Source organism: Hemiscyllium ocellatum, chromosome 11, assembly GCF_020745735.1.
Source record: "Hemiscyllium ocellatum isolate sHemOce1 chromosome 11, sHemOce1.pat.X.cur, whole genome shotgun sequence".
Lineage (NCBI taxonomy): Eukaryota > Metazoa > Chordata > Chondrichthyes > Orectolobiformes > Hemiscylliidae > Hemiscyllium > Hemiscyllium ocellatum.
The window spans coordinates 66774706-66799690 of NC_083411.1; the positions used below are offsets into that span (position 1 = coordinate 66774706).

At 40.7% G+C, this 24985-nt stretch overlaps 1 protein-coding gene across 1 annotated transcript in view; it reads right to left on the bottom strand.

Annotated features, from left to right (window-relative positions):
* Positions 1-259: 259 nt before the first annotated feature.
* LOC132820052 (sodium- and chloride-dependent neutral and basic amino acid transporter B(0+)-like) overlaps positions 260-24985 on the bottom strand; it is a 43547-nt gene continuing 18821 nt past the window's right edge. The window contains exons 6-15 of the mRNA XM_060831970.1: positions 23906-24044; positions 18171-18303; positions 17338-17478; positions 15903-16131; positions 14099-14224; positions 9732-9850; positions 8422-8521; positions 6150-6259; positions 5894-6064; positions 260-397 (exon numbers count right to left, since the gene is read on the bottom strand). Of these exons, the coding sequence (XP_060687953.1) occupies positions 260-397; positions 5894-6064; positions 6150-6259; positions 8422-8521; positions 9732-9850; positions 14099-14224; positions 15903-16131; positions 17338-17478; positions 18171-18303; positions 23906-24044 (1406 nt within the window). The remainder of the gene's footprint in view (positions 398-5893; positions 6065-6149; positions 6260-8421; positions 8522-9731; positions 9851-14098; positions 14225-15902; positions 16132-17337; positions 17479-18170; positions 18304-23905; positions 24045-24985) is intronic.

Sequence of the window (24985 nt, forward strand, 5' to 3'; positions counted from 1 at the left end):
ATTCTTTCTGTTTAATACGTCTCACTAGGAAGTTCATTTTTTTGTACATATCCATGATGCAGGTGCTCAAATTCTCAGTAATACCTCTGTACCATGTCCTACCTGACTATGGGCAGAAGAAAAGTCAGCCAAAGTTGTACCCAGGCCATTATCTGTTTTGGCAAACACCCAAATAAGTTATGGTGGGAGTATATCGGAACAGTGGTGGATATTTAGGAACATTGTTTTCAAGCTGAGTAAGAACTGTTTTGTTAAATGTTCATATCTGAGAAGTAACCAGAAGTTTCATAGGGTTAGGTGCTTCTGTAGTATCCAGCTTCTTCCTGTATCTTTCCCCTCTGTGTTGTTTCAAGTAGGGACCCCAATCAGGAGCTGATGTGCAAGCAGCAGATATTTTCTGTGAATGGAAAAGCAAAATGTTTAATCATTTCTGATTTTTATCTGCCACTAGCTTCCCATTAAAAATAAATCTTGTTCATGATCAGATTATCTTGCAGTTTGTACTAACCCATGACAATTCATCTTCTACTGAAGAATATTTAACCTGTACATTTATTAATGAGGCTACAATCTTGTGTAAGTTCTAATTTTGCATATGCAACATATTGGCAATGAGATACAGTCAAGGAACTTGTCTCAAATCTAATTAATAATGGTTGAAACATCTTGAATGCACCTATTGTCATGGCAGTTTAAGAAGAGGGGTCAATAATATATTCTGTCTTGGTAAAAGGACATCAATACGATAATTATTTAACACATAGGATGCACCACTAAGGAATCATAATTACTTTAATTAATTAATCAATCAATTACTCAATCAATCATTAGTTTCTCATTCTGGAAACACAATGAGCATTAAATTGACCCTTACAGCCTCTCCTCTTGGAGCTGTATAAGGCCATATAAGGGTTTAAAAAGTGGTCAGAATTGCCTGTGTACACTTCAGCTTGGAAATGCTCATAATATTATCTTGGTAAAAGATAAACATGCCAAAAACATCTACGGTTGATTTGTACATGTGAATTAGAAAGGACCAAAATCTACTGTTAGTTTCTGCTGGAGCTCTGCTTTGTGTACTAGTCCAGTAAATCCAACTCAAATTATTAATTTTAACAAAAAAGAAATTGACAGTTCCAGGCCATATTTACATGCATTTTATGTGTAAAGTCAGAAAAATTCTGTACATTAAAAGGAACTATTCTGTCTTCTTCCATCCTGTTCATTTCAGGAAGGCTAAGGAACCTTAAGGTGATTAAATCCCAAATTAAGTGAGTGTTTTAATAAATGCATTCATCCATTGAATGTGTCCACACAATTTTGATTTATGATAACCACAATATATACAGCCACACATTGATTTCCACGTCTTTGAAGACCGGAATGTGAACATAGATTTACGTGTAGGCTCTGCGGATATTCTTTCCAACACTCTTCAATTTTGACATTATATTGACTCCGCTTGATGATATCATGTTTTTCTAAATATCCTGCTACCACCTCCTTAAAAATGGATACTAGGATTATCCCAATAACCAATGTTAGCTAACTGACATGTAATTTCTTGTTTTTTGCCTCTCTCCTTTCCTGAATACAAATGGTATCAAATAGCAATAGCGGATGAACAGAATAGGTACTTTACATTAGTCTTCACAGTGGAAGACACCAGCAGCATACCAGAACTTCAAGAGAATTGGGAGCAGAGGTGAGTGTAGTAGCCATCACCAAGGGAAGGTGCTTTGGAAGCTGAAAGGTCTGAAGGTGGATAAATCATCTGGACCAGATGGACTATACCCCAGAGTTCTGAAGGCGTTGGTTAAGGACATTGTAGAGATATTGGTAATGATCTTTCAGGAATCACTGGAGTCAGGGAGGGTCTGGAAAAAGGCTAATGTAATATGCCTGTTTCAAAATGGAGGGAGGCAGAAGACAAGAAATCTTTGACTAGTTAGCCTGACTTTGGTCATTGTAAGATTTTTAGAGTCCATTATTAAGGATGACATTGTGGAGTGCAGAGGAACTTCAATTATTCGAATGAGACGGACGGGCATATTTTGTTCGAATAACTGATTATTTGGTTAATTGATTCAATGCCTCTCCTCTGGGACTCTGAAGTTTCCTTTTTCTTTGCTCTGCCTTGCTCCCTCTTTCTGTCTCAGGGTTTGTTTCTGAGCAGACACACACTTGTGTGTAAGGGACCTGCAGCATTGCTGAAGCCTCCCCCCACGGCCTCCCCACCACCCCACCGCCATCCGTTCAATGGGATTGACACAGCGAGCACTTACTAAGTTTGCTCCCTGTTCAGGAGACTAAGCAGCAGCACACTATGCACGAGCCCCCCCTCACCCCACCCCCCCCAATCCTGTTCAACCCCACCCCCACCTCCCCCCAACTGAACCAGCCACCCTCACCCCTGTGCAGCCCCTGTTCAGGCCCCTCCTCCAGGCATCGGACTGGACACCAACAGCACAACTGTCAAACACACACACATGCACACACACACACACACACACACACACAAACATTTTAGTGCAACGTTTTGACAAGTTCCACCTTTGCCCTGTTGGAGAGATTATCTGGGGGAAGTGGGTTTCGGGTACACCCCTGTGTAGAACTCCAGGGAAAGTGTGGGCAGAGGGAGAGAGGATGGGTGGTCAGTCATTTGGAGACGGTGCTTGGGCTCCTATCGATGTCCAGGACTGTTCTCGGCAGTATTTCAATAAGCCGAATTCACTTTTAATCATTGTAAACAAAAGACGCGATCGGTGTTGGAAACACATCTTTGATGTAATGTTTCTATCGGGACCTTGAGACCTTCTTCAAATAATCCGAAATTCAGCTAATTGATATTTGGATAATCGATGATCCTCTGTACTTGGAAGTGTATGAGAAAAGAGGGCTGAGTCAGCACAGCTTCGTCAATGGGAGATCATGGTTGACAGATCTGTTAGAATTCGTTGAGGTGATAATGAGCAGGTTAGCCATAGGAGGGCCAGAGACATGATCAATTTGGATTTCCAAAAAGCCTTTGACTACTGCACTGACCTCTTATTTTAACACCCTAAGATGAAGCCCTCAGGACCTGGGGACTTGAAGCCTGTAGTTCCAACAACTTTGTGGGCGGCACGGTGGCACAGTGGTTAGCACTGCTGTCTCACAGCACCTGAGACCCGGGTTCAATTCCCGACTCAGGCGACTGACTGTGTGGAGTTTGCATGTTCTCCCCGTGTCTGCGTGGGATTCCTCCGGGTGCTCTGGTTTCCTCCCACAGTCCAAAGATGTGCGGGTCAGGTGAATTGGCCATGCTAAATTGCCCGTAGTGTTAGGTAAGGGGTAAATGTAGGGGTATGGGTGGGTTGCGCTTCTGGGGGTCGGTGTGGACTTGTTGGGCCAAAGGGCCTGTTTCCACACTGTAAGTAATCTAAAAAAAAAACTTTCTTACTACCACTTCACTGGTGAGTTTGATTTTCTTAAGCTCCTCTCTACCTTCCATTTCTGAATTTACAGCTGTTTCTAGGATGTTACTTATATCACCTGTGGTGAAGATTAATACAAAATATTTGTTCAATTCATTTGCCAACTCTTTATGTTTCATTGTTAATTTGGACAAATTCTCACTTCATTAATAATTTACTTTTTAAACTAGTAGGATTTTCAACAGATATCTTATTTTCTTATTTTATTGTTTTCCTTCTTCATGTTTTAGTCACTCTTTGCTGTTTATTATATTCGAAGCAATATTCTCATCAGCTCACCTTTGTGCAATTATATGCTTTAAGTTGACACTATCTTTAACTGTTTAGTTAACCACAGATGGTGTGTCACAAATAAAAACAGAAATTGCTTACACCTAAAGTGCATTGTCTAACCGGAGATATCAACTCTTATAAATTGATAAAACCTTTAATTATTTAGGGACAAAGACTTGAAAGGAATCTGAATTTTACATTTTAATCAGCAGTCTACCTCCGAACTCATTAAAATTAGCTGTCCTTGTTGAATCCTTTAAAGTTAGATTAGATCACTTACAGTGTGGAAACAGGCCCTTCAGCCCAACAAGTCCACACCAACCCTCTGAAGAGCAACGCACCCAGACCCATTCCCCTACATTTATCCATTCACCTAACACTATGGGCAATCTAGCATGGCCAACTCACCTAACCTGTACATCTTTGGACTGTGGGAGGAAACCAGAGCACCTGGAGGAAACCCATGCAGACACGTGGAGAGCGTGCAAACTCCACACAGACAGTTGCCTGAGGCGGGAATTGAACCCGGGTCTCTGGCACTGTGAGGCCGCAATGCTAACCACTGTGCCACCGTGCTAGCATATTAACATTTTGCTTATAATACTGTGTCTCATTCCTCTCTATCATACCATGCCTGAGGAAGGAATGGAGCTCCAAATGCTTGTGATTTCAAATAAACCTAGTTAAAAATCACACAACACCAGGTTATAGTCCAACAGGTTTAATTGGAAGCACTAGCTTTCGGAGCACTGCTCCCTCATCATCAACCACTTTTGTACACCGGCATCTCCAAATCAAATAAACCTGTTGGACTATAACCTCCTGTTGTTTGACTTTTGATTATTTATCATTGGAACGTACCTATTCCATATATTTTGAACTATGCAAGTATGTGTCTGCTATTACATCTCAACTGATCTATCCCTTGAATTAAGTTGCCAGCTAACTCTGCTTTCCTACTCTCATAATTGCCCTTATTTCAATTTAAAATGTTAATCGGAGACCTACTATTCTCTCTCTCAAACTTAATTTAAGATTCAGTTTAAATGATGATTCTGCTACCTGGAGGAACATTTATGCTGAGGTCAATGACTAATTCCATCTCATTGCATAACACCTTCTGCAGCATAGTTTGCTCTCTGGCTAGCTGCAGATTGTGGTGTTTGAAGAAAGTACCCTGAAACCATTCAACAAACATCTCATTTAGGCCACCCTTGGTCATTAGGTTTTTCCAGTATCTATGAAGAGTAAAATCCCCTGAAATAGCCAAAGTGCATAGCTGGTCTGTAGAATGTAACTCTTGCAGGTGTCTCTGTGGAAATGTGCTGGAAGGGAGTCAATGTTTTTTGTTACATTTACATTCCAGACAATTATGGGAATAGACATTCATCTTTTCTGCTGATTCAAACTGATCAGAAAGCTTTAAAGCCACAACGTTCAAAGGCACTGTCTCTAAAGTACTCTATCTTGCGGCAGACAACCAGAATTTCAGAAAAAAAAGTTTTCCCATCATGGCCTCTCTCCCATCTGTATAGTGCCTTTGTTACGGACCAGGCCAGATCCCCTCAAAATGTTTCAAGAAGGTACCTCAAACCCTAACATTTCTTGTGGTTTTAAGCAGATGTGAAGTCAGCTGGTCAAAACCCCTCAGTTTTAAACAGAATACAATTCAAATACTTGCAACATTCCAGAGAGAGAAAGAGAGTGAGAGAGAGAGAGGAAAATTGTTTCTTTGGGTCCAGCAGATTCTCTAGGTTCCCAGCTAAGTCTTGACCAGCAGCTACAAACTAAACAGCTTGCTAAAATCAAAACAAACCGGAGAAAAACTAAGCTGGGAGAACTGGCCACTCCCCTTTCATTGTACAAATGTTTTTAAAAACTTAAAAGCCTTTTGCCTGAGGCAGTATCCATTAGCTATAATCAAATGGGTCCTAAAACCCATACAAACCAAACACATAAGAACTGATGTGTTTACGATCCCTCTCAGAGAAAAAAAATAAGGATAGAATAACCTTGTAAAATGAGCAGCGTCATCACACCTTTCTAACTTTATAATGATCTTCCATTGAAGATACTTTGGGCATTTGGAATACTTCAGAAATCATCTTACATCACCTTTAAAATTTATGAAGGTGTAACTCTACCTGGCACAAGGTGGAGCCCTCAGCTTGAACTACTTTCCATACTGCTACAACGGGAATCCACATAATACTGAAGACTATCATACACCATCCCAGTGCTGTTGCCCAGCCAGGATATTCGACATGTCCGTGTGTTTGCCGGGTGAATGTTGCTAAGGACCAGAAGAAGATTACCTAATGAAATGGATGCATAGAGCAAGATCAGAAAGAGAATGAGAGATTGTCTGAAGTTTGATTACTTTCCGTAACATCTCCTTACCGCCATCAAACACGGGGTGATAAAAAACCAGAAGACTCTCCACCACAGCCAGAAGAGCCAAGTCCTTTCCCCAATCATCATCTCAATGTCCTTGATGAATCTGTTCAGCCCTGTATACAACAAGGAAGCAGAGAGACACCATCACTCACTCTGTCCTGTCTTCAGGGCAGCTTGTTTACTGTCAAAGTTCATCTTTTGCTGGATGGCACTAATGAACAGGTTAAACCAGAAAAGAGGTCACTCAGGACTTCAGACAGGATGAGAAAATTATGTCCTGATATCTCAATGTGTTTTGGTTTAAAATTTTGATTGATAATGCAGCATCTTAGTCATTTTACTAGTACTATATAGATGCAGATTGGATTATTTTTCTCAGTTATGAACTATATGTTGACAATGGCATGTGTGTAGCTACATTGAAAAAGAAATCGCTTATTCATAAATCTTTGGCTGTTCCCTCAGCAGCTGCAGACACTCGACACTTCTCATCTGATGAGGAGGGGGGTGCTTGTTCTTATGCAGCCACTAGCACCAGGTCAAATCGACTCAGATCAATGGGTAATATTGGTCAGCACTGCAAGCAAATCATAGCTGCAAGCCCCATCATTGGAGACTGAAATCGTGCAGGTCTTTGGCATTCTGGGAAGGGCTGGAACCAAACTAGGTACTAAGCACCCGATTGAAAAAGACCCTTTGAAGTTAAATGTCAACTGGAAGCTTCTGCATGTGCAGCACCAGATATGTGGAGGTGTGGCAGGGATTCTAAGGTGAAGTGTTGAACTCTGTGGCAGAGAGTGAAGGAGTCCATGCAGGCTATGAGACCTACAATTGCTCCCCTTGCGAAACGAATAGCTGCCTCCATTGAGAGACTGTCAAGGACAACCAAGCTTAGCAGTTCACTGTTGGGACATGCATCATGCATTCTGACCTGCCTTGTACCAGAGCTTCAGTGCCCAGAATCTGAGTGAGGGGTGGGAGGCTTGGGGGGAGGAGAGGTCAGGTATGAGCAGCCAATGAGGTATGTCTCAGGGTACTCAATGAGGTCATCCACCCCACTGCCCCTCTGCCAGTGTTGCAGTGACAGATGGCACTCCTGCTACTGTCCAGGAGAACTCTGAGATGCCGAGGTCCTCACAATTTTACGTGAAATCCTGCCAAAGTCATTCCAGGCAAAGGACATAAGGGTGAGCAGCCTGTATGTAGTACAGCTGGTAATGAACTGGGGCACCATCGTGAAGAATCAAGAAAACTCATTAATCATACAGAAGTTCCAAAGATGGTTTGCTTCAGTTTGTAGAAATGTGGGTTAGAGTCTGGAGTAAATGATAGTTTTGCAGGTACTTGCTTTTCTGGCTTCACTTGTGCTCCATCTGTGTGCTGTCCTGGTGTGGACTGATTTAACCAACAGCTATGTGGATGTTTGGGAAATGTGGCAAAGATGTTACTGTATAATAAATTCCATATTCCATGCTAACCAACTAATTTTGAGAGATATCTGGATATTCCTCTGCCATCTAAAGTGGTACACTTCCTTCTGCAGCTGGAATATTGTCTCTTCCTCACCTACAGATTCATTGCCAGACATGTGGCTCAGCCAAATAAATCATTTCCTTCTAAAGGCCTCCGCTCTCTGGAGTGAAACATGAGAACATTGCTAACAAAATGAGCGGATATAAACCTTAGTCCAATACTGAAAGTAAGAGAAGCATTTGGTCATTTGAAAAAATTGCTTCAGTCACCACTTTAATACCATGGTGTACTAAGGAAGGTGCTACAATTGAAGTTGGGTGATACCTAGAATGCATAAGTATCCCAGGCTACTCTTAACTCCAGAGTGACAAGTAGTCAGGATCCAACTGACCTGAGAATCAGCAGAAAGGGGAACTCAACTGGCAAATAGCTGTACAATCTCGGGTGAAGGTGTTTGAACAACATTTCGAGCAGAAGTTAAGAAAATGCCAGTCGGACCATTTTCTCTATTAAAACCAAACATGATCCAGCAAGACCAAATATACCACGAGGGAAAGATGCAAAAGGCATTGATAACCTGCTGAACATGTCCAGAATTTAGAGTTTTTCAATGGCTGGAGACACTGCCTCTCTCATGTTGGCTTCTGGAACTAAATGGAGAGCTATTTGATGATTTGATAATGAAGGAGAACTTTTGTATTCTCAAACTTTATGTCAAACAGGAAGTTGAGAACTTTCCTTGTGTAAACCTGCTCAATTTAATTGCTTCATTTTATTTGAATACTTTTCTTGATACGTTTACCATAGATCCAGCTTAGACCCATCTGTTCCAGTAGGGCTGATACAATGAGAACCCATCCAATGCAGTAATGGTCAATTAAATTTATCCAGTAAATCCCAGCCTAATAAGAAACAAACAGTTAGAAAGTGTACCACATGAAAAAAAAATTCTAATTTTCTAGATTGTATGGTAAATTGCCAAATCCAGAGACATCACTCTGAGCAGAAGTATTCAGTACTTATTGCTATCATGTATGTTCCACCTGTGAAGTTGCCAAAAAAAATGCCCATTGACAATTATGTCTATATACTCAGCAACCATCCCTCACATAATCTTGCTCCCAGCCTTAACACCCAATGTTCCCGGTCAGTAAACAGCATAGCCCTTCTCCGCAGGTCAGTGATCTCAGCACTTAAAAAGAGGATGCCCTGTTTGACTAAATCCTGTGATGCACGGGGATTGGGGCGATCATTTAGATAGGTGTGGTACAGGATGGGCCTGCATCCATTGGAGTTTTGAAGACGAGGAGTTGATCTTATTGAGATTTTGAGGGGTTTTAATGGGATGGTTGCTTTCCCATTCTTAGATAAAACAGGATGAGGAGGCACAATTTAAGAATATGGGATCTCACTTTTAAGAAATAAATGTGAGAATTTTTCTTTCTTTGAGGTGGCTATATGTGTGTGGAACCATTAAAATGGAGAGTAGCAACACTATACAATGTTTATAATGTTTTTCACTGTATTTTGAAACAACATGACAATAAATCAAATCAAATCAAATGTACCTGCATGTCTCAGTAACTCTCTGCATTTAAAGCACAGTAAGATTCTGGATTTCCTGGTTTCCTGGCTATGGTCCTCAGTTTAATGGTTACTTTAAAGAATGGGCATATCTGACAATGCCAGACTCCCTCTCGTCACTATTGTGGCACATCAGCCTACCTATTTGCTTAAATTGTTGATTGAGATTCACAAACATCTTTTGACCTGAAGGCAAGGGTTTTACAAACTGAACCAAACTGAAAGCGAGATGAAAATTTACAAAATGACATCAAGGGAACTGTTAGACAATGTCCTTTCATTTTAAAAATGTACTAAATGTACGTCTGATTTGCATGGTGTGAACAAAGCTAAGTCAATGCTCTAATCAGGCTCTATGTTGAGCAACAGATAGAGATGTTTCCAAACTATCACTGCATTACATTAAATAAACAAGGGAAAATATACGACAAACAGACGTTTTTATTTATTACTCAATGCAGTAAAATTCTAACCTCAGATTTCTAACTATTAGGCAGAAATATCACGAATTAATGAATGACAGCATACCTGTGTTACAAGTAGAAGGCTGAGGAAATAAAATATCATAGAAACAGCAGCTGTCAGAAGAAGGCGCCTTGATCGTAGAAATTTGGGGAACTGATCCTGGATGGCTGTTATAACTGTTTCTGATGATAGGAAGAAAGTGAATTGAAATCAGAACGTTATTGATAGTTTACACAGAAATACACTCTTTGCTGTTGATTATCATCAGGAATCCTCCCTCAGCTGATGGATTATTACCCCTTCATGTTGCATGCTACTTAGAAGTACTGAGGATGCAAGGGTATAGAATGTATTCAGGTGGAGGATTTCAGTTTATCAAATGAACTGAGAGTAACACCATTACTAACTGAACTTGACAAATCTCAAAGGGTGTATCTGTTACACTGGGCCTGCAGCAGATGGAGAGAGAATCCACAAGAGGAAAACATTGACCTTATCCTTGCAATCAACCTGTCACAGATGCATCTGTCTCGGATAGTCATTGGAAAAAGTGACAACAACAGTCATTGTCTACTCTTCACAACAAAGACACCTTCATTCAAATAGCATCAGGCTGAGATCAGACCTAGTGAATAAAAGCTAGATAAATTACTTTAAAAATGTAGGCATTGTAAATCTTCAGCACCAATAGAATTTGATGCATTTATTGTCATGTGTACTGAAGTACAGTGAAAAGCTTTGCTTACGAGCAGTAAAGGCAGATCATAGTAAGCAAGGATGTACAGATCAACAAGACTAAGGCAGAGGCATAGAGGTTACATTGCACAGGGTGTGCACTAGGCGAGAGCAACGTTAGCACGGTCAGGGTTATTTGAGGCTAGACAGTCCATTCATCAATCAAATAATGGCCTGAAAAAAGCTGTTCTTGAACCTGCTGGTGCATATATTCAGGCTTCTGTGTCTTCTGCCTGATGGAAGAGGTTGTAGGAGATCATTATCGATGTTTTCCTTGATGATGTTGGCAGCTTTGCTGCAGCAGTGAGCAATGTAAACAGAGACCATGAACGGAAGGTTGGCTTCCGTGATGGTCTGGGCTGTGCACACCACCTTCTGTAGTTTCTTACGGTCCTGGGCAGAGCAGTTGCCATACTAGGCCATTATGCATCTGGACAGTGTGCTTTCAATGGTGCATCTTTAGAAGTTGGTGAGGATCCTTATGGAAATGCCAAATTTCCTGAGTTGCCTAAGGAAGAAAAGGTGTTGTTATGCCTTCTTGACCTACACAAGAAGCCTAGGACACGTTTTTGTAATCGGCACTCCGAAGAACTTAAGGCTCTCCACCCTGTCATCCTCAGTTCCGTTGATGTAGACAGGGGTGTGTTATCCTCCTTTCTTCCTGAAGTCAGTGATCAGCTCTTTAGCTTTACTGGCATTGAGAGGGAAGCTGTTCTCAATTAACTATCTCACTAAGCCCTCCATCTCCCCTCTGTATTTTGACTCATCGTTGTTAGATATCCATCTAACTGTGGTGTTGTCATCAGCAAACTTGTAGACGGAAGTGTATTCAACTACAATATGTAGCTAAAAAATAGAATCCTTATACAGTAGAACCAGGCCATTCAGCCCAGCAAGTCCACACTGACTCTCCAAAGAGCATCCCATGCAGATCCAACTCCCTACCATATCAATGTCACCCCTGCACTTCCCATGGCTAACCCACCTAGCCGGCACATTCTGGACACTACGTGACAATTTAGCATGGCCAGTCCACGTAACCTGCACACCTGTGGACTGTGGGAGGAAACTGGAGCACTCAGAGGAAATTCACGCAGACATGGGGAGAATGTGCAAACTCCACACAGACAGTCGCCAGAGGCTGGAATTGAGACCCAGTCCCTGGCACTGTGTGGCAGCCATGCTAACCACTCTGCTAGCATGCTACCCTATGATTTCATGACTCAATGTTTCACTCACTCTACCAGCATTACCAAGGCAGAGGACCAATCCTACTACAATAGGGAGTTCAAGAAAGCATGCCAGGACAGCACCAGTCCTGAAAAAGGTGTCAAACCTGGTAAGGCTACAGCAAATGATTAAGTACATGTTAATGAGCAGAAGAAACATTCCACGGACAGGGTTAAGTGACCCTACAGCCAAGGGATCAAATCAAAGCTCTGCAGTCCTGACACATTCAGTCATGAGTGCAGTAAGCAGGTAAACAACTAGCTGGAGGATGTGGCTGCACAACCATCCCATCCTCAGAGATGGTGGAAGCCAGAAACTCAGATCAAGTAAAGAGGCTGAAATATTTTTTATTCACCTGATGGTCTTTTCTAGATTTCATATCAAACAGGATTAGGAGAGACATAGGTGGAAGAAAGTTGCATTCACTCACAGCAAAAAGGTTTCAGAGAGAGAGGCAATATTCCCAGCAGCAATCCCAGAGTGACTGGAAGACTGAGGCTGCCTCCTATCATGGGTAGCTACAGCTTTTGCACCATGGGAGGGGGATGAACAGGGGAATCTGAAGATGTAGATAAGCAAATATCATCAAATGTGCTTCCTCACCATTGTTAGACTCTCCATAGTGATTGTGAACATTTAGGGAGAAAGTTGAACAGCCCAAAGTGGTTAAGTGAAAAAAAAATCCCTCAGGATTCCATCTATTTTATTTATTTATTGTTACATGTATCTTGTTACAAAATACAGTGAAAAGTTTTGTATAGCATTGCCACACTCTGGCACCATCTAAAACACAGAAAAATGAACCAAGATATAGAATATAAAGGCAGAAAAATGAAGAAATAGAGGAAGTGCCTAATGATAAAGACCTTCTTGTTAAGTCCTCCATCATGGGCCTGGTGGTTCAGACACGAGTTGCCTTCTCTGCTCCAGTGCCACTGGAATGAAAGTTGTCACTCTTCAGTACCATCTCACCTCCACCAGTGCTCTCACCACTATGAGTCCTCCCTGGTCCTCACCAATACAAGCGTCATCGATACTGCCTGGTATTGCATTAGCCCAAACTTGACTCCATCACTGCCATGAGTCCCCTTCAGACCCACAACACTGAAGTAGCTGCTGCTGATGCTGCTGGATCTCATACTGGGCCTGAACTCGCCTCACACTTCCACCGCCATGAATCTGTGCTAGTCACAGTTGCCACTGGGAAACTAAACTCTCCTCTGCTGCAGCCGCCTTGAGTCAGGGCTAGGACCACCTCAATGATGCAGAAGCCACTGGGAACCCAGTTTGAATTCAAGAAAGCTTTGCTGTATGTAAGAACAAAATGAAACAGAATAAACAAAGCAAAAACTACTAAGTTAACAATTTTGTAAAGCCTTAGGTTCAAGAACAAAGAGTTTCCTCAAACATTGCAACAGAATCTTAAAAAATTGATTTATTGCTTTCTGGGACTAAACCAAGGCATGCCATGATTTTTAGCAATTCACTTTGATTTCTCAGTATTCCAGGTATTCTGTGAACCATGAGATATCATGAGGATCCTTCCATTAGCATTTGGCTAAGTGACACTTCAGCTTGTTTCCTAAAACCTCATGACTGCAGATTTCTCAACTCAACTTGGGATTCCATTGCGCTGCTGCTTAGTGAATCAGGAACATGCCTGGTTCCTAATAGTCTCCATGCTCTATGTGCTGAGTATGGACAGACACACACTGTGTTCTCCTAATCTGCTCCCAAAGTTCTTGTACAGCTCTGGTCCCACAACTGCATTACAGCTCCTGGAAGACTCTATCTTTCTCTGTTTTCTTAAAGGCCTAAAGAAGCTGGTGGATGTTTTCTAGAGCAAACACACAAATAAATTGAAAAAATGCACTTTCCTAACCCCAGAGCCCATTTCCATGGCAACGTGACATACCTTAGGGTATCCAGAACTGAAATGTAAACTGAATACTTTTTAACCTTGAAAGCAACCCTCTTATCCTGTGACCTATATAAATAATTTATCTCTCTAATGGATAAAATTGTACTCTTCAGAAATAGTGTCCATCCATAAACCCCTTTATTGACTAGTTGCTTTTGGCTTGCTTTGATCTGAGAACAAAATGAACAATGATGGATGTTTTGGATAGACCAAGAATTTATTATTTCAAGTTTTCCCCAAAATAACATTGACTTTGTAAGGTAAACACTTCAACCACTCACCGATTCGTAAAGAACTTGTTGGTTTTTAACCAGCTTCTCCATCAGAATGTTAACTATGTTTATTTAAAAAATCCATTTTCCTTAACACAACTTACAATCTTTCTAAAATTTATACACTAACAAACTAGGTATTCACAATGCCTTTTAATTTTTAAAAACTCTTTCATTGGCCAAGAGAATAAAATCCCATCAAACAGCTATATGAAAGAGTTAGAACAAAAATGCCTTTAAATTTGATCAAGGTGGATTATAAAGACACTTACCGAGGTTTGCAAACTCACTGCCCAATCCCAGAGTAAGCAGCATGAAGAAAAATAAAATGGACCATAAAGGTGCCCATGGTAAGTGGGCAAGGGCCTCTGGGTAGACAACAAAAGCCAAACCAATACCTAAGCAATAAGTACAATTAGTACAGTAAAATTAATGGTGTTTAATTGTAAACTTATATATGCTTAATTAAATTGCAATCCCAATTGTCAAAATCAATCTTATTTTGCTCAACATCTGCCTTGTGAATTTTAAAAAATTCTTTAAGCTGAGCAATGTCACACTAGAAAATTAGGTTGTTTCCATTTCCTGCAGTTAGAATTCAAATATGCATGACTCTTGGAGCAGATTGCTTTTCTAATGGCTGGAAACTAGGCAGGGATCCATTTACACTAAGTTTTGGTTTTATACTAAAGCCTCTAGAACAGGCATGCAAGAATGGCACCTGAAATAACTTCATAGAGGCCAGTACCCATCACCAAGTCACCCTTTATTTACTTGTGCACAGTACACTGGCTATGGCCGGCCAGCTTGGAGTCTGTCCTCAACTGAGGAGGTTCTAAAATCCTGCTGACATTGGTCAGCCAAGCCTTTCCTGATTGGCCCAGGTTAACAACTCCAATCAAAAACCTTGTCATCAATGAGATGTACGTGATTCCAGTCAGTATAGAACCTAAACCCTGTATATTGGGTGTGGGTGTTTGCACTCCCTCTTTGATTTTCTCAAAAACCTACTCCTCTGCTTTTGGTTGCACTTCAGTCCCACGCTCCTGATCTTCGGGCACCCGGTAGGGAGGAGGGAGGGCAGGTCTGAAGACCTCCTCGTGGGTCTGCTCCTGGGCCTGGCCAATCTGGCCATAAACAGGTCCAGGCAGCAGGCCGTGGAGGGGATCATTAGGGCTGACTGCCTGCCCCTCTTCCGCGGTTACGCTAGAGCCCGGGTATCCTTGGAGAAGGAGCACGCGGTGTCCACCAACACCCTGGAGTTGTTCAGGGAGAGGTGGGTGCCGCAGGGAGTGGAGTGCATCATTTCCCCCTCCAACTCTATTTTGATTTAGTCCCTGCCCTCCCCTTCACTGTTTTGATCACACAGCATTGCCCTTTGATGTGAAGGGCACTGCTTGTCACAGCCACTCGGGTGTTTCCTTTCTTCCTGGTGGTGGAAATTAAATAAAGATTTGTGCACTAGAAACAAAAAGAACCTAAACCCACAGATTACAATGTAGTCAATGTTGGCCAGTATTTATCCTTCAATCAACATCACAATATCTGGTCAGTACCATTGTGCCATTTGTGGAAGCTTGTTGTGAGAAAATTGTCAACCACATTTTGTACATAACAAAAGCAAGCTCAAGTAATTCATTGGATGAAAAGTGTGTTGAGATATTCAGTGATTATGAAAGACAAAAAATCTTTCAGAGCCTTTTACTCTTTCTGCTGTGACACAAGTATTGTGGTGGCAGACTGGAAACATCACTGAAAATTCAAGGTCCTACACTATACTGTGTATTTATAATGTGAATCAATTGCATTGTGATATTGTAACGTGATGATTTAAAGTCCTTGTGATTAAAGGAAAAAGTTCAACAACTCATCTATTAGTCACCACTTCAAAATTTCTGGTTTACAATTAATCCACCAATCTCTACCTGACATAATACAACCACTATTTCATGTGTAGAATTTCGGAATGCGAAGTTATTTTTCACCAGGATTACTGCTCTGATCCCAATGATTGATAATTGCACCTGCAGCCTAGATGAATTATAATTTCATATCTATCAAATAGATCTCATTTACCTGACTGTGCAACTTCTGAAACGGGCTTGTCTTGTACATGAGCCATGTGTCCAAGGACAGAGAAAATGACAAATCCAGCATACACACTCGTAGCACAATTAGCAACACAGACAATGAAGGTATCTGCGTAACAGTTGTTGTGGAATTTGTTATAAGATGAAAGTGCTGTTAAGCCTCCCATTGATACAGCAATAGAAAAGAAAATTTGTGTTGCAGCATCTTTCCAAACCTAGTAAACAGGAGATAGAACAAATGAGCAGTTGGAGATTTTACTTGAACTCATTCAAAGATTGAAGGCAAAATTACATTGACAAACAGGAACTTTGTTAGCAGCACAGGTCACAATGAAGGGAGAAAAAGAAGCTTCTTTTATCAATAAAAATTATCTCCAATGAGTATTAAAGCCATCAATTTGTTTCCTGGCCTAACATTTAATGATAAATTCTGCCTTGGAACATTATTACTTTTCCCTGTCATGTAAAAAGTGAAGACCCAGTTTCATTACTGTGGTATAGTGGACTATTGTTTTTTGTTCCATAGTAACGCTTTTTAATAATTGTGGTTGCTTATTGACATGCTACTAAGTCTCTGTGTGACTGATAACCATACGCCACTTTTAATTTTCCACATAAAGATTGCTAAACCAATAATGCAATAGTTGTATGAATGAATTTGTTACAAGGAATTAAAACAAAATGTGTAACAAAAAAAAATGTCAGGATTGCTTTTCACCCCACTCTGTCTCATTCCATTCTATGAACTCTCATCTCATCCAAACCAATTTTGCCTGTTCCTTCTTTCACTACTTCATGATATCATGTCCATCTAGACCCATCATCATTGCATTATGCCTCAATTCATTCCATCTCCACCCTACCCTCACTGCATCAACTTACTTCAATCAATTCCAGCACATCCCATCCTCCTTTGTCCAAGTCCATCATATCCACTCCATCCTGTCCTTCTGATACCAGCCTATACTGTGCCACTCCATTCTATCACAGCGCGCCATTGAATTAGGGTTTGGTTAGCGCAGTAGGCTAGCTAGCTGGTTTATAATACAGAGTGACACCAACAGTGTGGGTTCAAGTCCCACGCTGACTGAAGTTACCTTGAAGGACTCTTTACAATCTCTCCCCTCACCTGAGGTACAGTGACTCTCAGGTTAAACCACCATCTCAAGTGAGGGAGCAGCCCCAGAGGCTGTTAAGACCATTTGTTAAAGGAAGTTGTCAGAAGTATTTCAAAAAAGCCCATCCACAGAGTAATCAGAATAATTGAAATAATGTTTTATGTGTTTAAACATGGGCCAAAAAAGCAACATTGTACTCTTCAAATGGTTATGTAAAACAGCAAATTAAATAAGACAGAAACACCAAACACAATGATTAAAAAAAAACTCTTGAAATTCAATCACTGACTTTGTTCTAATTACCTGAGCATCAGCCAGTTTGGAGAAGTCTGACTGGCTTCCGATGTAGAATTCAATTCCTTTCGAGGCTCCTTCCAGTGTCAGCCCTCGGATCAGGAGTATAGTCAAAGCCACATATGGGAATGTTGCAGTTAAGTAAACCACCTGACCATGGAGAGTAATTCTTTTAGACTTTCCTAAAAAGGCTGGCGCAACATTTACAGTATTGAGTCCAAATCAATGGAAATTATATAGGATTGGATTGTAATCAATGCAAAGATTGAAACAAAATGTCATTTAAGGAATAATAATGTATAAAGGGAATATTTAACATTGATATGCTCCATCTTTACAGAATTTTAAAAAATATAATTATATCTCATTTATTTTGCATATTCAGTAAAGTATCAAATTTAACAGAAAAATAGAACAGACTATGCGGAAGATATTTCATTCCTCACCTGTACAGCTCGAGTTTCTTTCCCAATCTCATTATTGCGACAAGTCTCATTTCACTCAAATAAAATCCTTCCCCCAGTCCTGCACAGCTTTCCACAACAATTGGAAATTCCTCCAGAATCTCTGCATCAATGAGTGAAACCCTTAGAATGAGGGTAACATTGCAGGGGTTTGGGGGAATTGCTGCTGTTCTTTCCCTCAGGTGAAAGATCTTCAGATCTCCCTCAGGCCTAAAGTGTTGACGAATTATGGATCTCCCACTCCCCAAACAGACTTTATTAACGTCACCTTGGAGATTAACCAGCCACTTCATAAATCATTTATAAATTTTAGTTTTATTGTCCCAGAAAGCTGTACCTTGTCACTAGTTTTCATTCTATTCATCACCAATCATTTACCTTCCCTGATGATTTGATTCCCTTCGATAACGCTGCCCCCACCATCAATCGGACCAGAAGCAGACAGAGAGCTAAATACCAGACTATCTCCCCAGTCTCATCTATTGAGCTGGTTCGTCGTAAAACTGCTTTACTAAAGAAAATGACAACAAAAACATTGTGTCAGGATAGTATTTAATTCACACAATGACAAATATACAGAAGCAGACAGTCAAGTAAAAACAGATTTTTGTAAGTTAACCAACATAAAGACAACCAATTAAAATTTTAGAAATGAATTAATATGTTGCGATTAAACTTTTAAATTTTCTCTGTGTCTCCTGACTTTCTAAAGATGTGATATTACTTAAACAGTGAGTGCTGATGTGATTCGCAATAGAACTGATTTGATTTGATGGAGTTCTGACAGTGCTTCATTAACTGCTGTACATTGCACTATTGAAACTATCTGTGTACTTGGTCACCGTGGCATCGAATATTAGATCCCAGTTCAAGATGTTATGACCAGACCAAAACCCCTCAGAATAGATTAAGAAGGTAGCCTAGACCCTAAATCTTTCTTATTTTAAAAAGGCAAATCAAAGGTGTGTTATTTTCCTGATGCTATTCAAGTGGTCAAACTACTTGACGTTAAGTAAAACACAATTTATTCTTAACTATAGCTAAAATACAACAAAAGAAAAAAGAAAAGAATTGGCTTGTAGCACAATAAAAGATTAGTTAGCAACTAAACAGTAACTGTTCCAATACAGCAACATTCCATAGACAAACTCCTGGCAAAAGACATATTTAACAAAACAGATTGTTTCACATGCGACTTTAATAAATAGGATAAAGTAACTTCTTAAAGTCATAATACTGTTGCATAGACCACAAGGTCAGGATGTGTAAATACTCTAGGAGGTCAGATTTCCATTCTGTGGGGAGGGGAAGGTGTTAGGGGATGGAAACTGTTGGTATGTAGTGGAGCAGATGAAAATGGGTGATCTGAGAGACAACACAGAGGCTGTTACTATAGGGGCAGATTGGACAAACATCTGACCTTTGTGCATTGGTACTTTGTTGAATCATTGAATTAACTATAAATCAAAACAAAAAGCACCTCAGCCATCTTGTCTTATACCCCTCCACCCCAGTTTACTCCCCATGCTCTATCCATGCCAACACGTTATCTCATGCCATTACCAATGTAATTGCTCTTCATTCTCCCCCAGCCAAACTATTCCTCATAATATATGACCAATCGTCCTCATATCCTCATAACTGATAAAGTGTGGTGCTGAAAAAGGCACAGCAGGTCAGGCAGCATCCAAGAAGCAAGAGATTCAGTGTTTTGGGCAGGTCCTTCTTCAGGACTGGGGAGGAGGAAGGGGCCACACAAGGACACCCGCAAACTCAAAGAATATCTCATCTTCCATCTTGTGAGTCTACATCCAGATGGTATGAACATTAAATTCACCAGTTTCCAAATCTCCCCTCCCTCCATCCCATCCCAGATTCAACCTTCATACTCATATCTGCCCTCTTGACCTGACCTACCTATCCACGTTCCTTCTCACCTATCCGCTCCACCCTTCCCACCAACCTATCACCATCACTTCCTTCCTTCACCCACCTTGCTTAACTTTTTCCTCACCCTACCCCCCTTCCCCCATTTATCTTTCAACCCTCTTCCCCTCCTCAGCCCTGAAGAAGGGTCCTGCTCAAAATGTTGATACTCTTGCTCCTCAGGTGCAGGCTGACCTGCTGTGCCTTTTTCTGTGCCACGCTTTTATCAACTGTGATTTCTCCAGCCTCTGCAATCCCCATTGTCTCCTCACATCCTTCACGCCAATCTATATCCCTTTGCTATCCCCATGATTATTTATAGCCCCTGTGACACCAACACATATTTTCTCTTTACACCTACCAACTTAGTAAGTTTTGAGAAGATTTGTACCTCAGGTTGAGGTTTTGGATGTAGGTTTGCTTGCTGAGCTACAAGGATCATTTCCAGACTTTTCACTACCCTACTAGGTAACATCTTCAGTGGGCCTCATGCAAAGCAATGCTGAAAATTCCTGCTTTCTATTTATGTTTCTTTGGGTTGGTAATGTCATTTCCTGTGGTGGTGTCATTTCCTGTGGTGAAGTCACTTCCTGTTCCTTTTCTCAGGGGCTGGTAGTTCGGGTCTAACTCAATGTGTTTGTTGATAGAGTTCCGGTTGGAATGCCATGCTTCTAGGAATTCTCGTGCATATCTTTGTTTGGCTTGTCCTAGGATGGCTGTGTTGTCCCAGTCAAAGTAGTGTCTTTCCTCATCCATATGTGAGGATAGTAAGAGAGGGTCATGTCTTTTTGTGGCTAGTTGGTGTTCATGTATCCTGGTGGCTAGTTTTCTGCCTGTTGGTCCTATGTAGTGTTTGTTCCAGTCCTTACATAATATTTTGTAAATGACATTAGTTTTGCTCATTGTATGTACAGGGTGTTTCAAGTTCATTAGCTGCTGTTTTAGTGTGTTGGTGGGTTTGTGGGCTACCATGATGCCAAGGGGTCAGAGTAGTCTGACAGTCATTTCCGAGATGTCTTTGATGTGGGGGAGAGTGGCTAGGGTTTCTGGATGTGTTTTGTCTGCTTGTTTGGGTTTGTTGCTGGGAAATCAGCAGATTATGTTCATGGGGTACCCATTCTTTTTGAATTCACGGTATAGGTGATTTTCCTCTCATCTGTGTAGATCCTCTGTGCTGCAGTGTGTGTTGGCTCATTGAAATAATGTTCTGATACAGCTTCATTTGTGGGTGTTAGGATGATTGCTTCTGTAGTTCAGTATTCGGTCAGTATGTGTTGTTTTCCCGTATATGCTGGTTTGAATTTCCCCATTCGCTGTTCGCTCTTCTGTCACATCGAGGAATGGCAGTTTTTGTTGTTTTCCTCCTCTTTAGTGAATTTTATGCCAGCAAGGGTATCATTGATGGGTTTGAAGGTTTAGATTATATTACATAAAGTGTGGAAACAAGCCCTTTGGCCCAACAAGTCCACACCGACTCTTCGAAGAGCAACCCACACAGACCCATTCCCCTACATTTACACCTTCAACTAAAACTACGGGCAATTTAGCATGGCCAATTCACCTAACCTGTACATTTTTGGACTTTGGGAGGAAACTGGAGCACCCGGAGGAAACCCACGCAGACACAGGGAGTATGTGCAAACTCCACAGAGACAGTTGCCTGAGGTGGGAATTGAACCCGGGTCTCTGGTGCTGTGAGGCAGCAGTGCTAACCACTGTGCCGCCCACCTGTGCCACCGTGCCGTCCAACTGTGCCACGGCCTTTAACTTGTTTCATTTAGTGATGACAAAGGTGTCATCCAGCGTTTGGGTTGGATGGTTGGCAGAGCTGTTTTCTCAAGTCTCTGCATTACTTCCTCTGCTAAGAACCCTGATATCGGAGATCCCATGGGTGTTCCATTGGTTTGTCTGTAGGTTTTGTTGTTGAAGGTGAAGCAGGTGGTAAGGCATAGGTCCACTAGCTTGATGATATTCTCCTTGTTGACAAAGTTAGTGGTGTTTGGTGTATGTGTCTTTGGGTCTTCTAATAATGTAGTCAGTGTTTCCTTAGCCAGGTTAACGTTGATTGAAGTAAACAGGGCTGTTACATCAATGGAGACCATTATTTCATCCTCTTCTATCTTAGTGTCTTTGATGGTCCTCAGGAATTCTTGGGTGCAGTGGATGGAGTGGCATGAGAATTCTACAAAGTGTTTCAGTCTTTCGTGTAGCTCCTTGGACAATCTGCAAGTGGTGTTCCAGGTAGCGAGACTATGGGTCTGAGGGGGGCTCCTGGTTTGTGAATTTTGGGTCATCCATAGAAGTGGTGTGTTGGGCCTGTCTGGGTTCATTTTTTTGAAAGTTGGTCTTATTTATTTGTCCAGATTTCTGAAGTTTTTTGAGTAGGGCTCTGATTCGGTTCTCTACTTGTGGGGTTGGGGCTATCGTCACTTGTTGCTAAGTGTTGGTATCCGTAAGTAGTGTGTTTGCTTTTTCAATGTAGTCTCTTTGATTTAGAATGACTGTCAAGCGTCCTTTGTCTGCATATAGGATAACAATGTTTTTATTTTTTTGTTAGACTTTCCAGTGCTTTCTTTTCTTGAATATTGAATGTGTATCCTTCCTTTTTTTCTGCTTAATGTTGGTACGACTACCTGTCTGATGGTTTGTTGGGTTTCTTCTGTGAATTGGTTGTCTTTTAGTGTTGTTTCTAATGCTGCTAAGAAATCTTTCTTGTCTGCATCCTGGCAGTTGTAATTTAATCCTCTTACTAAGATAGCTTTTACAGTGTCTGTTAAGGGTCAGTCAGATAAGTTTTTTATCCATGCTTCTGTGTTGTCAACAAACACTCTGAGTTAGACCCCATCTACCACCCCCTGAGAAAAGGAACAGGAACTGAATTTACCATAGGAAATAACATCATCACAGGAAAATACATCACCAACCCAAAGAAACATAAATAGAAAGCAGGAATTTTCAGCATTGTTTCGCATGAGGCCCACTGAAGATGTTACCTAGTAGGGTAATGAAACGTCTGGAAATGATCCTTGCAGCTCAGCAAGCAAACCTACATCCTACCAACTTGTCCAATATTCACCCCATGGGCAGAACTCAGGACACTTGCTAGGATTAAAGAAAGTTTCCATTGTCCATTAATTTAATCACTATTTCAAAAGAAATACCTTCATTGAGACTACATTTACTACTTTTCATTCCTTCTGTAAACAAATACTGGAATTCATTACCACCTCGTTCTGTCAAACAAACTGTAAACTGACACCACATTGTAATAAAGAATGGTTGTGAAATCAGCACTAATTCTGTTATGATAACCCTCAAACCTATGTCAAGAGCAAGTACTTTTTTGTTAAGCACTGCAAACAATTTTGTTTCAACTATTTCGAGGGCATGTGTTTTCAATGCTTTGAAAGGTTGACAGATTTTCTTGACAATAGAGTTGACATATCCTTTTGAAATTGTTTCTGCATTTCTTTCTCCCATTCAAGTCTAATTTTAATAATCCCAGAGGACAGTTGCTTCTCCAAAAGTACACCTAGTCTCCCCAAAGGTGGCTAGGGAGCTTACTGAAATGGCTAATTCACCTTTCCAAGGATATCAAAAATTCCCTCAACTGGACTGAAGTGTATAAGTTGTGTGTAGGTCAGTCCATTAGTGAAAATCATATCAGGCATGAGACAGCTGCACCTTCACCTATGAACCACGCCACTAAAAATTGGAATGAGTCCCCATTAATCACCCTTGGCCTAAACCCCGGTTTGAAAAATGCTAAGTGCCATATTCAAGGGCAGGACTTCTGAATGTGAGCCTTCATGAACATTTTACTAACAATGGAACCCTCTCAATTCAATTCTCAGGTCGGCTGCTTAAAGGGATAACTAGAATCATTTGATTTCAAGAAGAATCATTTTAATTAATGGATATAAATGGATAAGACTGATGAATGTAGGTTTTGCTGCATAACTGCTAACTCATCATAGAATATAAGCATCCAGGAGATATAAGCTATGGAATGGGCCTCTGTGGTTATATCATTTTGTAAAAGGTGTACAATATCAATTGTACCTCTAGCAATATCAAATAACTTTACGTTCATTAAACAAGGGCATTTACCAAATAACCTTCCCAAGAGGAGTTACTGGCCCAGCTGTGCAGGTTATAGGTGCAGCTCTCTGCAGCAATGTACTTACTCCCAGTATTGCTCACTTGGACCCTGGTGAGGAATGGAGATTTCAGATCCATTCGGACAAGTTTCATTGCTTGCCTGCAGCCATGTTGTATTAACGATTTCAAAATATCCATCATTCAGAGTGAGATTGCAGAGTGGGTCTAGATTGCATAAAACTTGGTTTAGAATTACTCTTCATTAAGAACAAAGCAGCCACTTCTAATCAGATAATTAGGACTGGAGCGTCACCCTGACTGAATTAGCCTAATCCCTTTTATTATAATAATTGTCCAAGATTTTGTCTACAGTTCAGGTAGTCAGATTATATCAATTCTATTCTCATTATTACTGCAAGGAAGTAAGATATTTTGATTGTTTTGTTTTATAATTTTCCATAAATCATGCATGTATTATTAATATTCTTTCTGGGATGTGGTTCTAGCAAGGCCCAAGAGATGTAACAATTGGGACTCTTTATTGATTTGGCTGAGTTACTTGCCTAGCAATACATGCACCTGCCCATGATTATTAACATTGTATGGGACAGTTTGCATGTCAGTACAACCCAATATTTACTCTGGAACTTGAGCCCAGCAAATGTTCTGAGTATTTATGTATTTAAATGGTTTTTAAATCAAATTTAGGCATAAACACTTAACCTTTTATCATAAATGCACACATCCAAGGACCCTCTCCTGGAGAAAAATAAGATGGTTTCTTAATTTCTAAGAGGTTTTGAAGACTAAACTGATTCTTTATTTTAATGCAAAGTGTCAGAAATAGAGACAATTTTTCAAGACACTGAAAGAATGAGTGACAAAATCATGAGGAGATGGAAAACAGAAAGGCAGAATATTTTACAAACAGGAAAAGGATGAGATTCTGGCTGGGAAAAAACACAGAACCAAGTGATAAAAGTGTGAAACACACAATAAACAGTGTCGAAAGTAGGAGACAGACAAACGATGAAACAAAGAGTCGAAAGCATAAAAAATAAAGTAAAACAACAAGCAGGCAGGTATATAAGATAAGACATGCTATTTTAAAGTAAAATGTTATCAATATGTGACAAATTGGCACTCAAGCTAATTTACTTTCAATA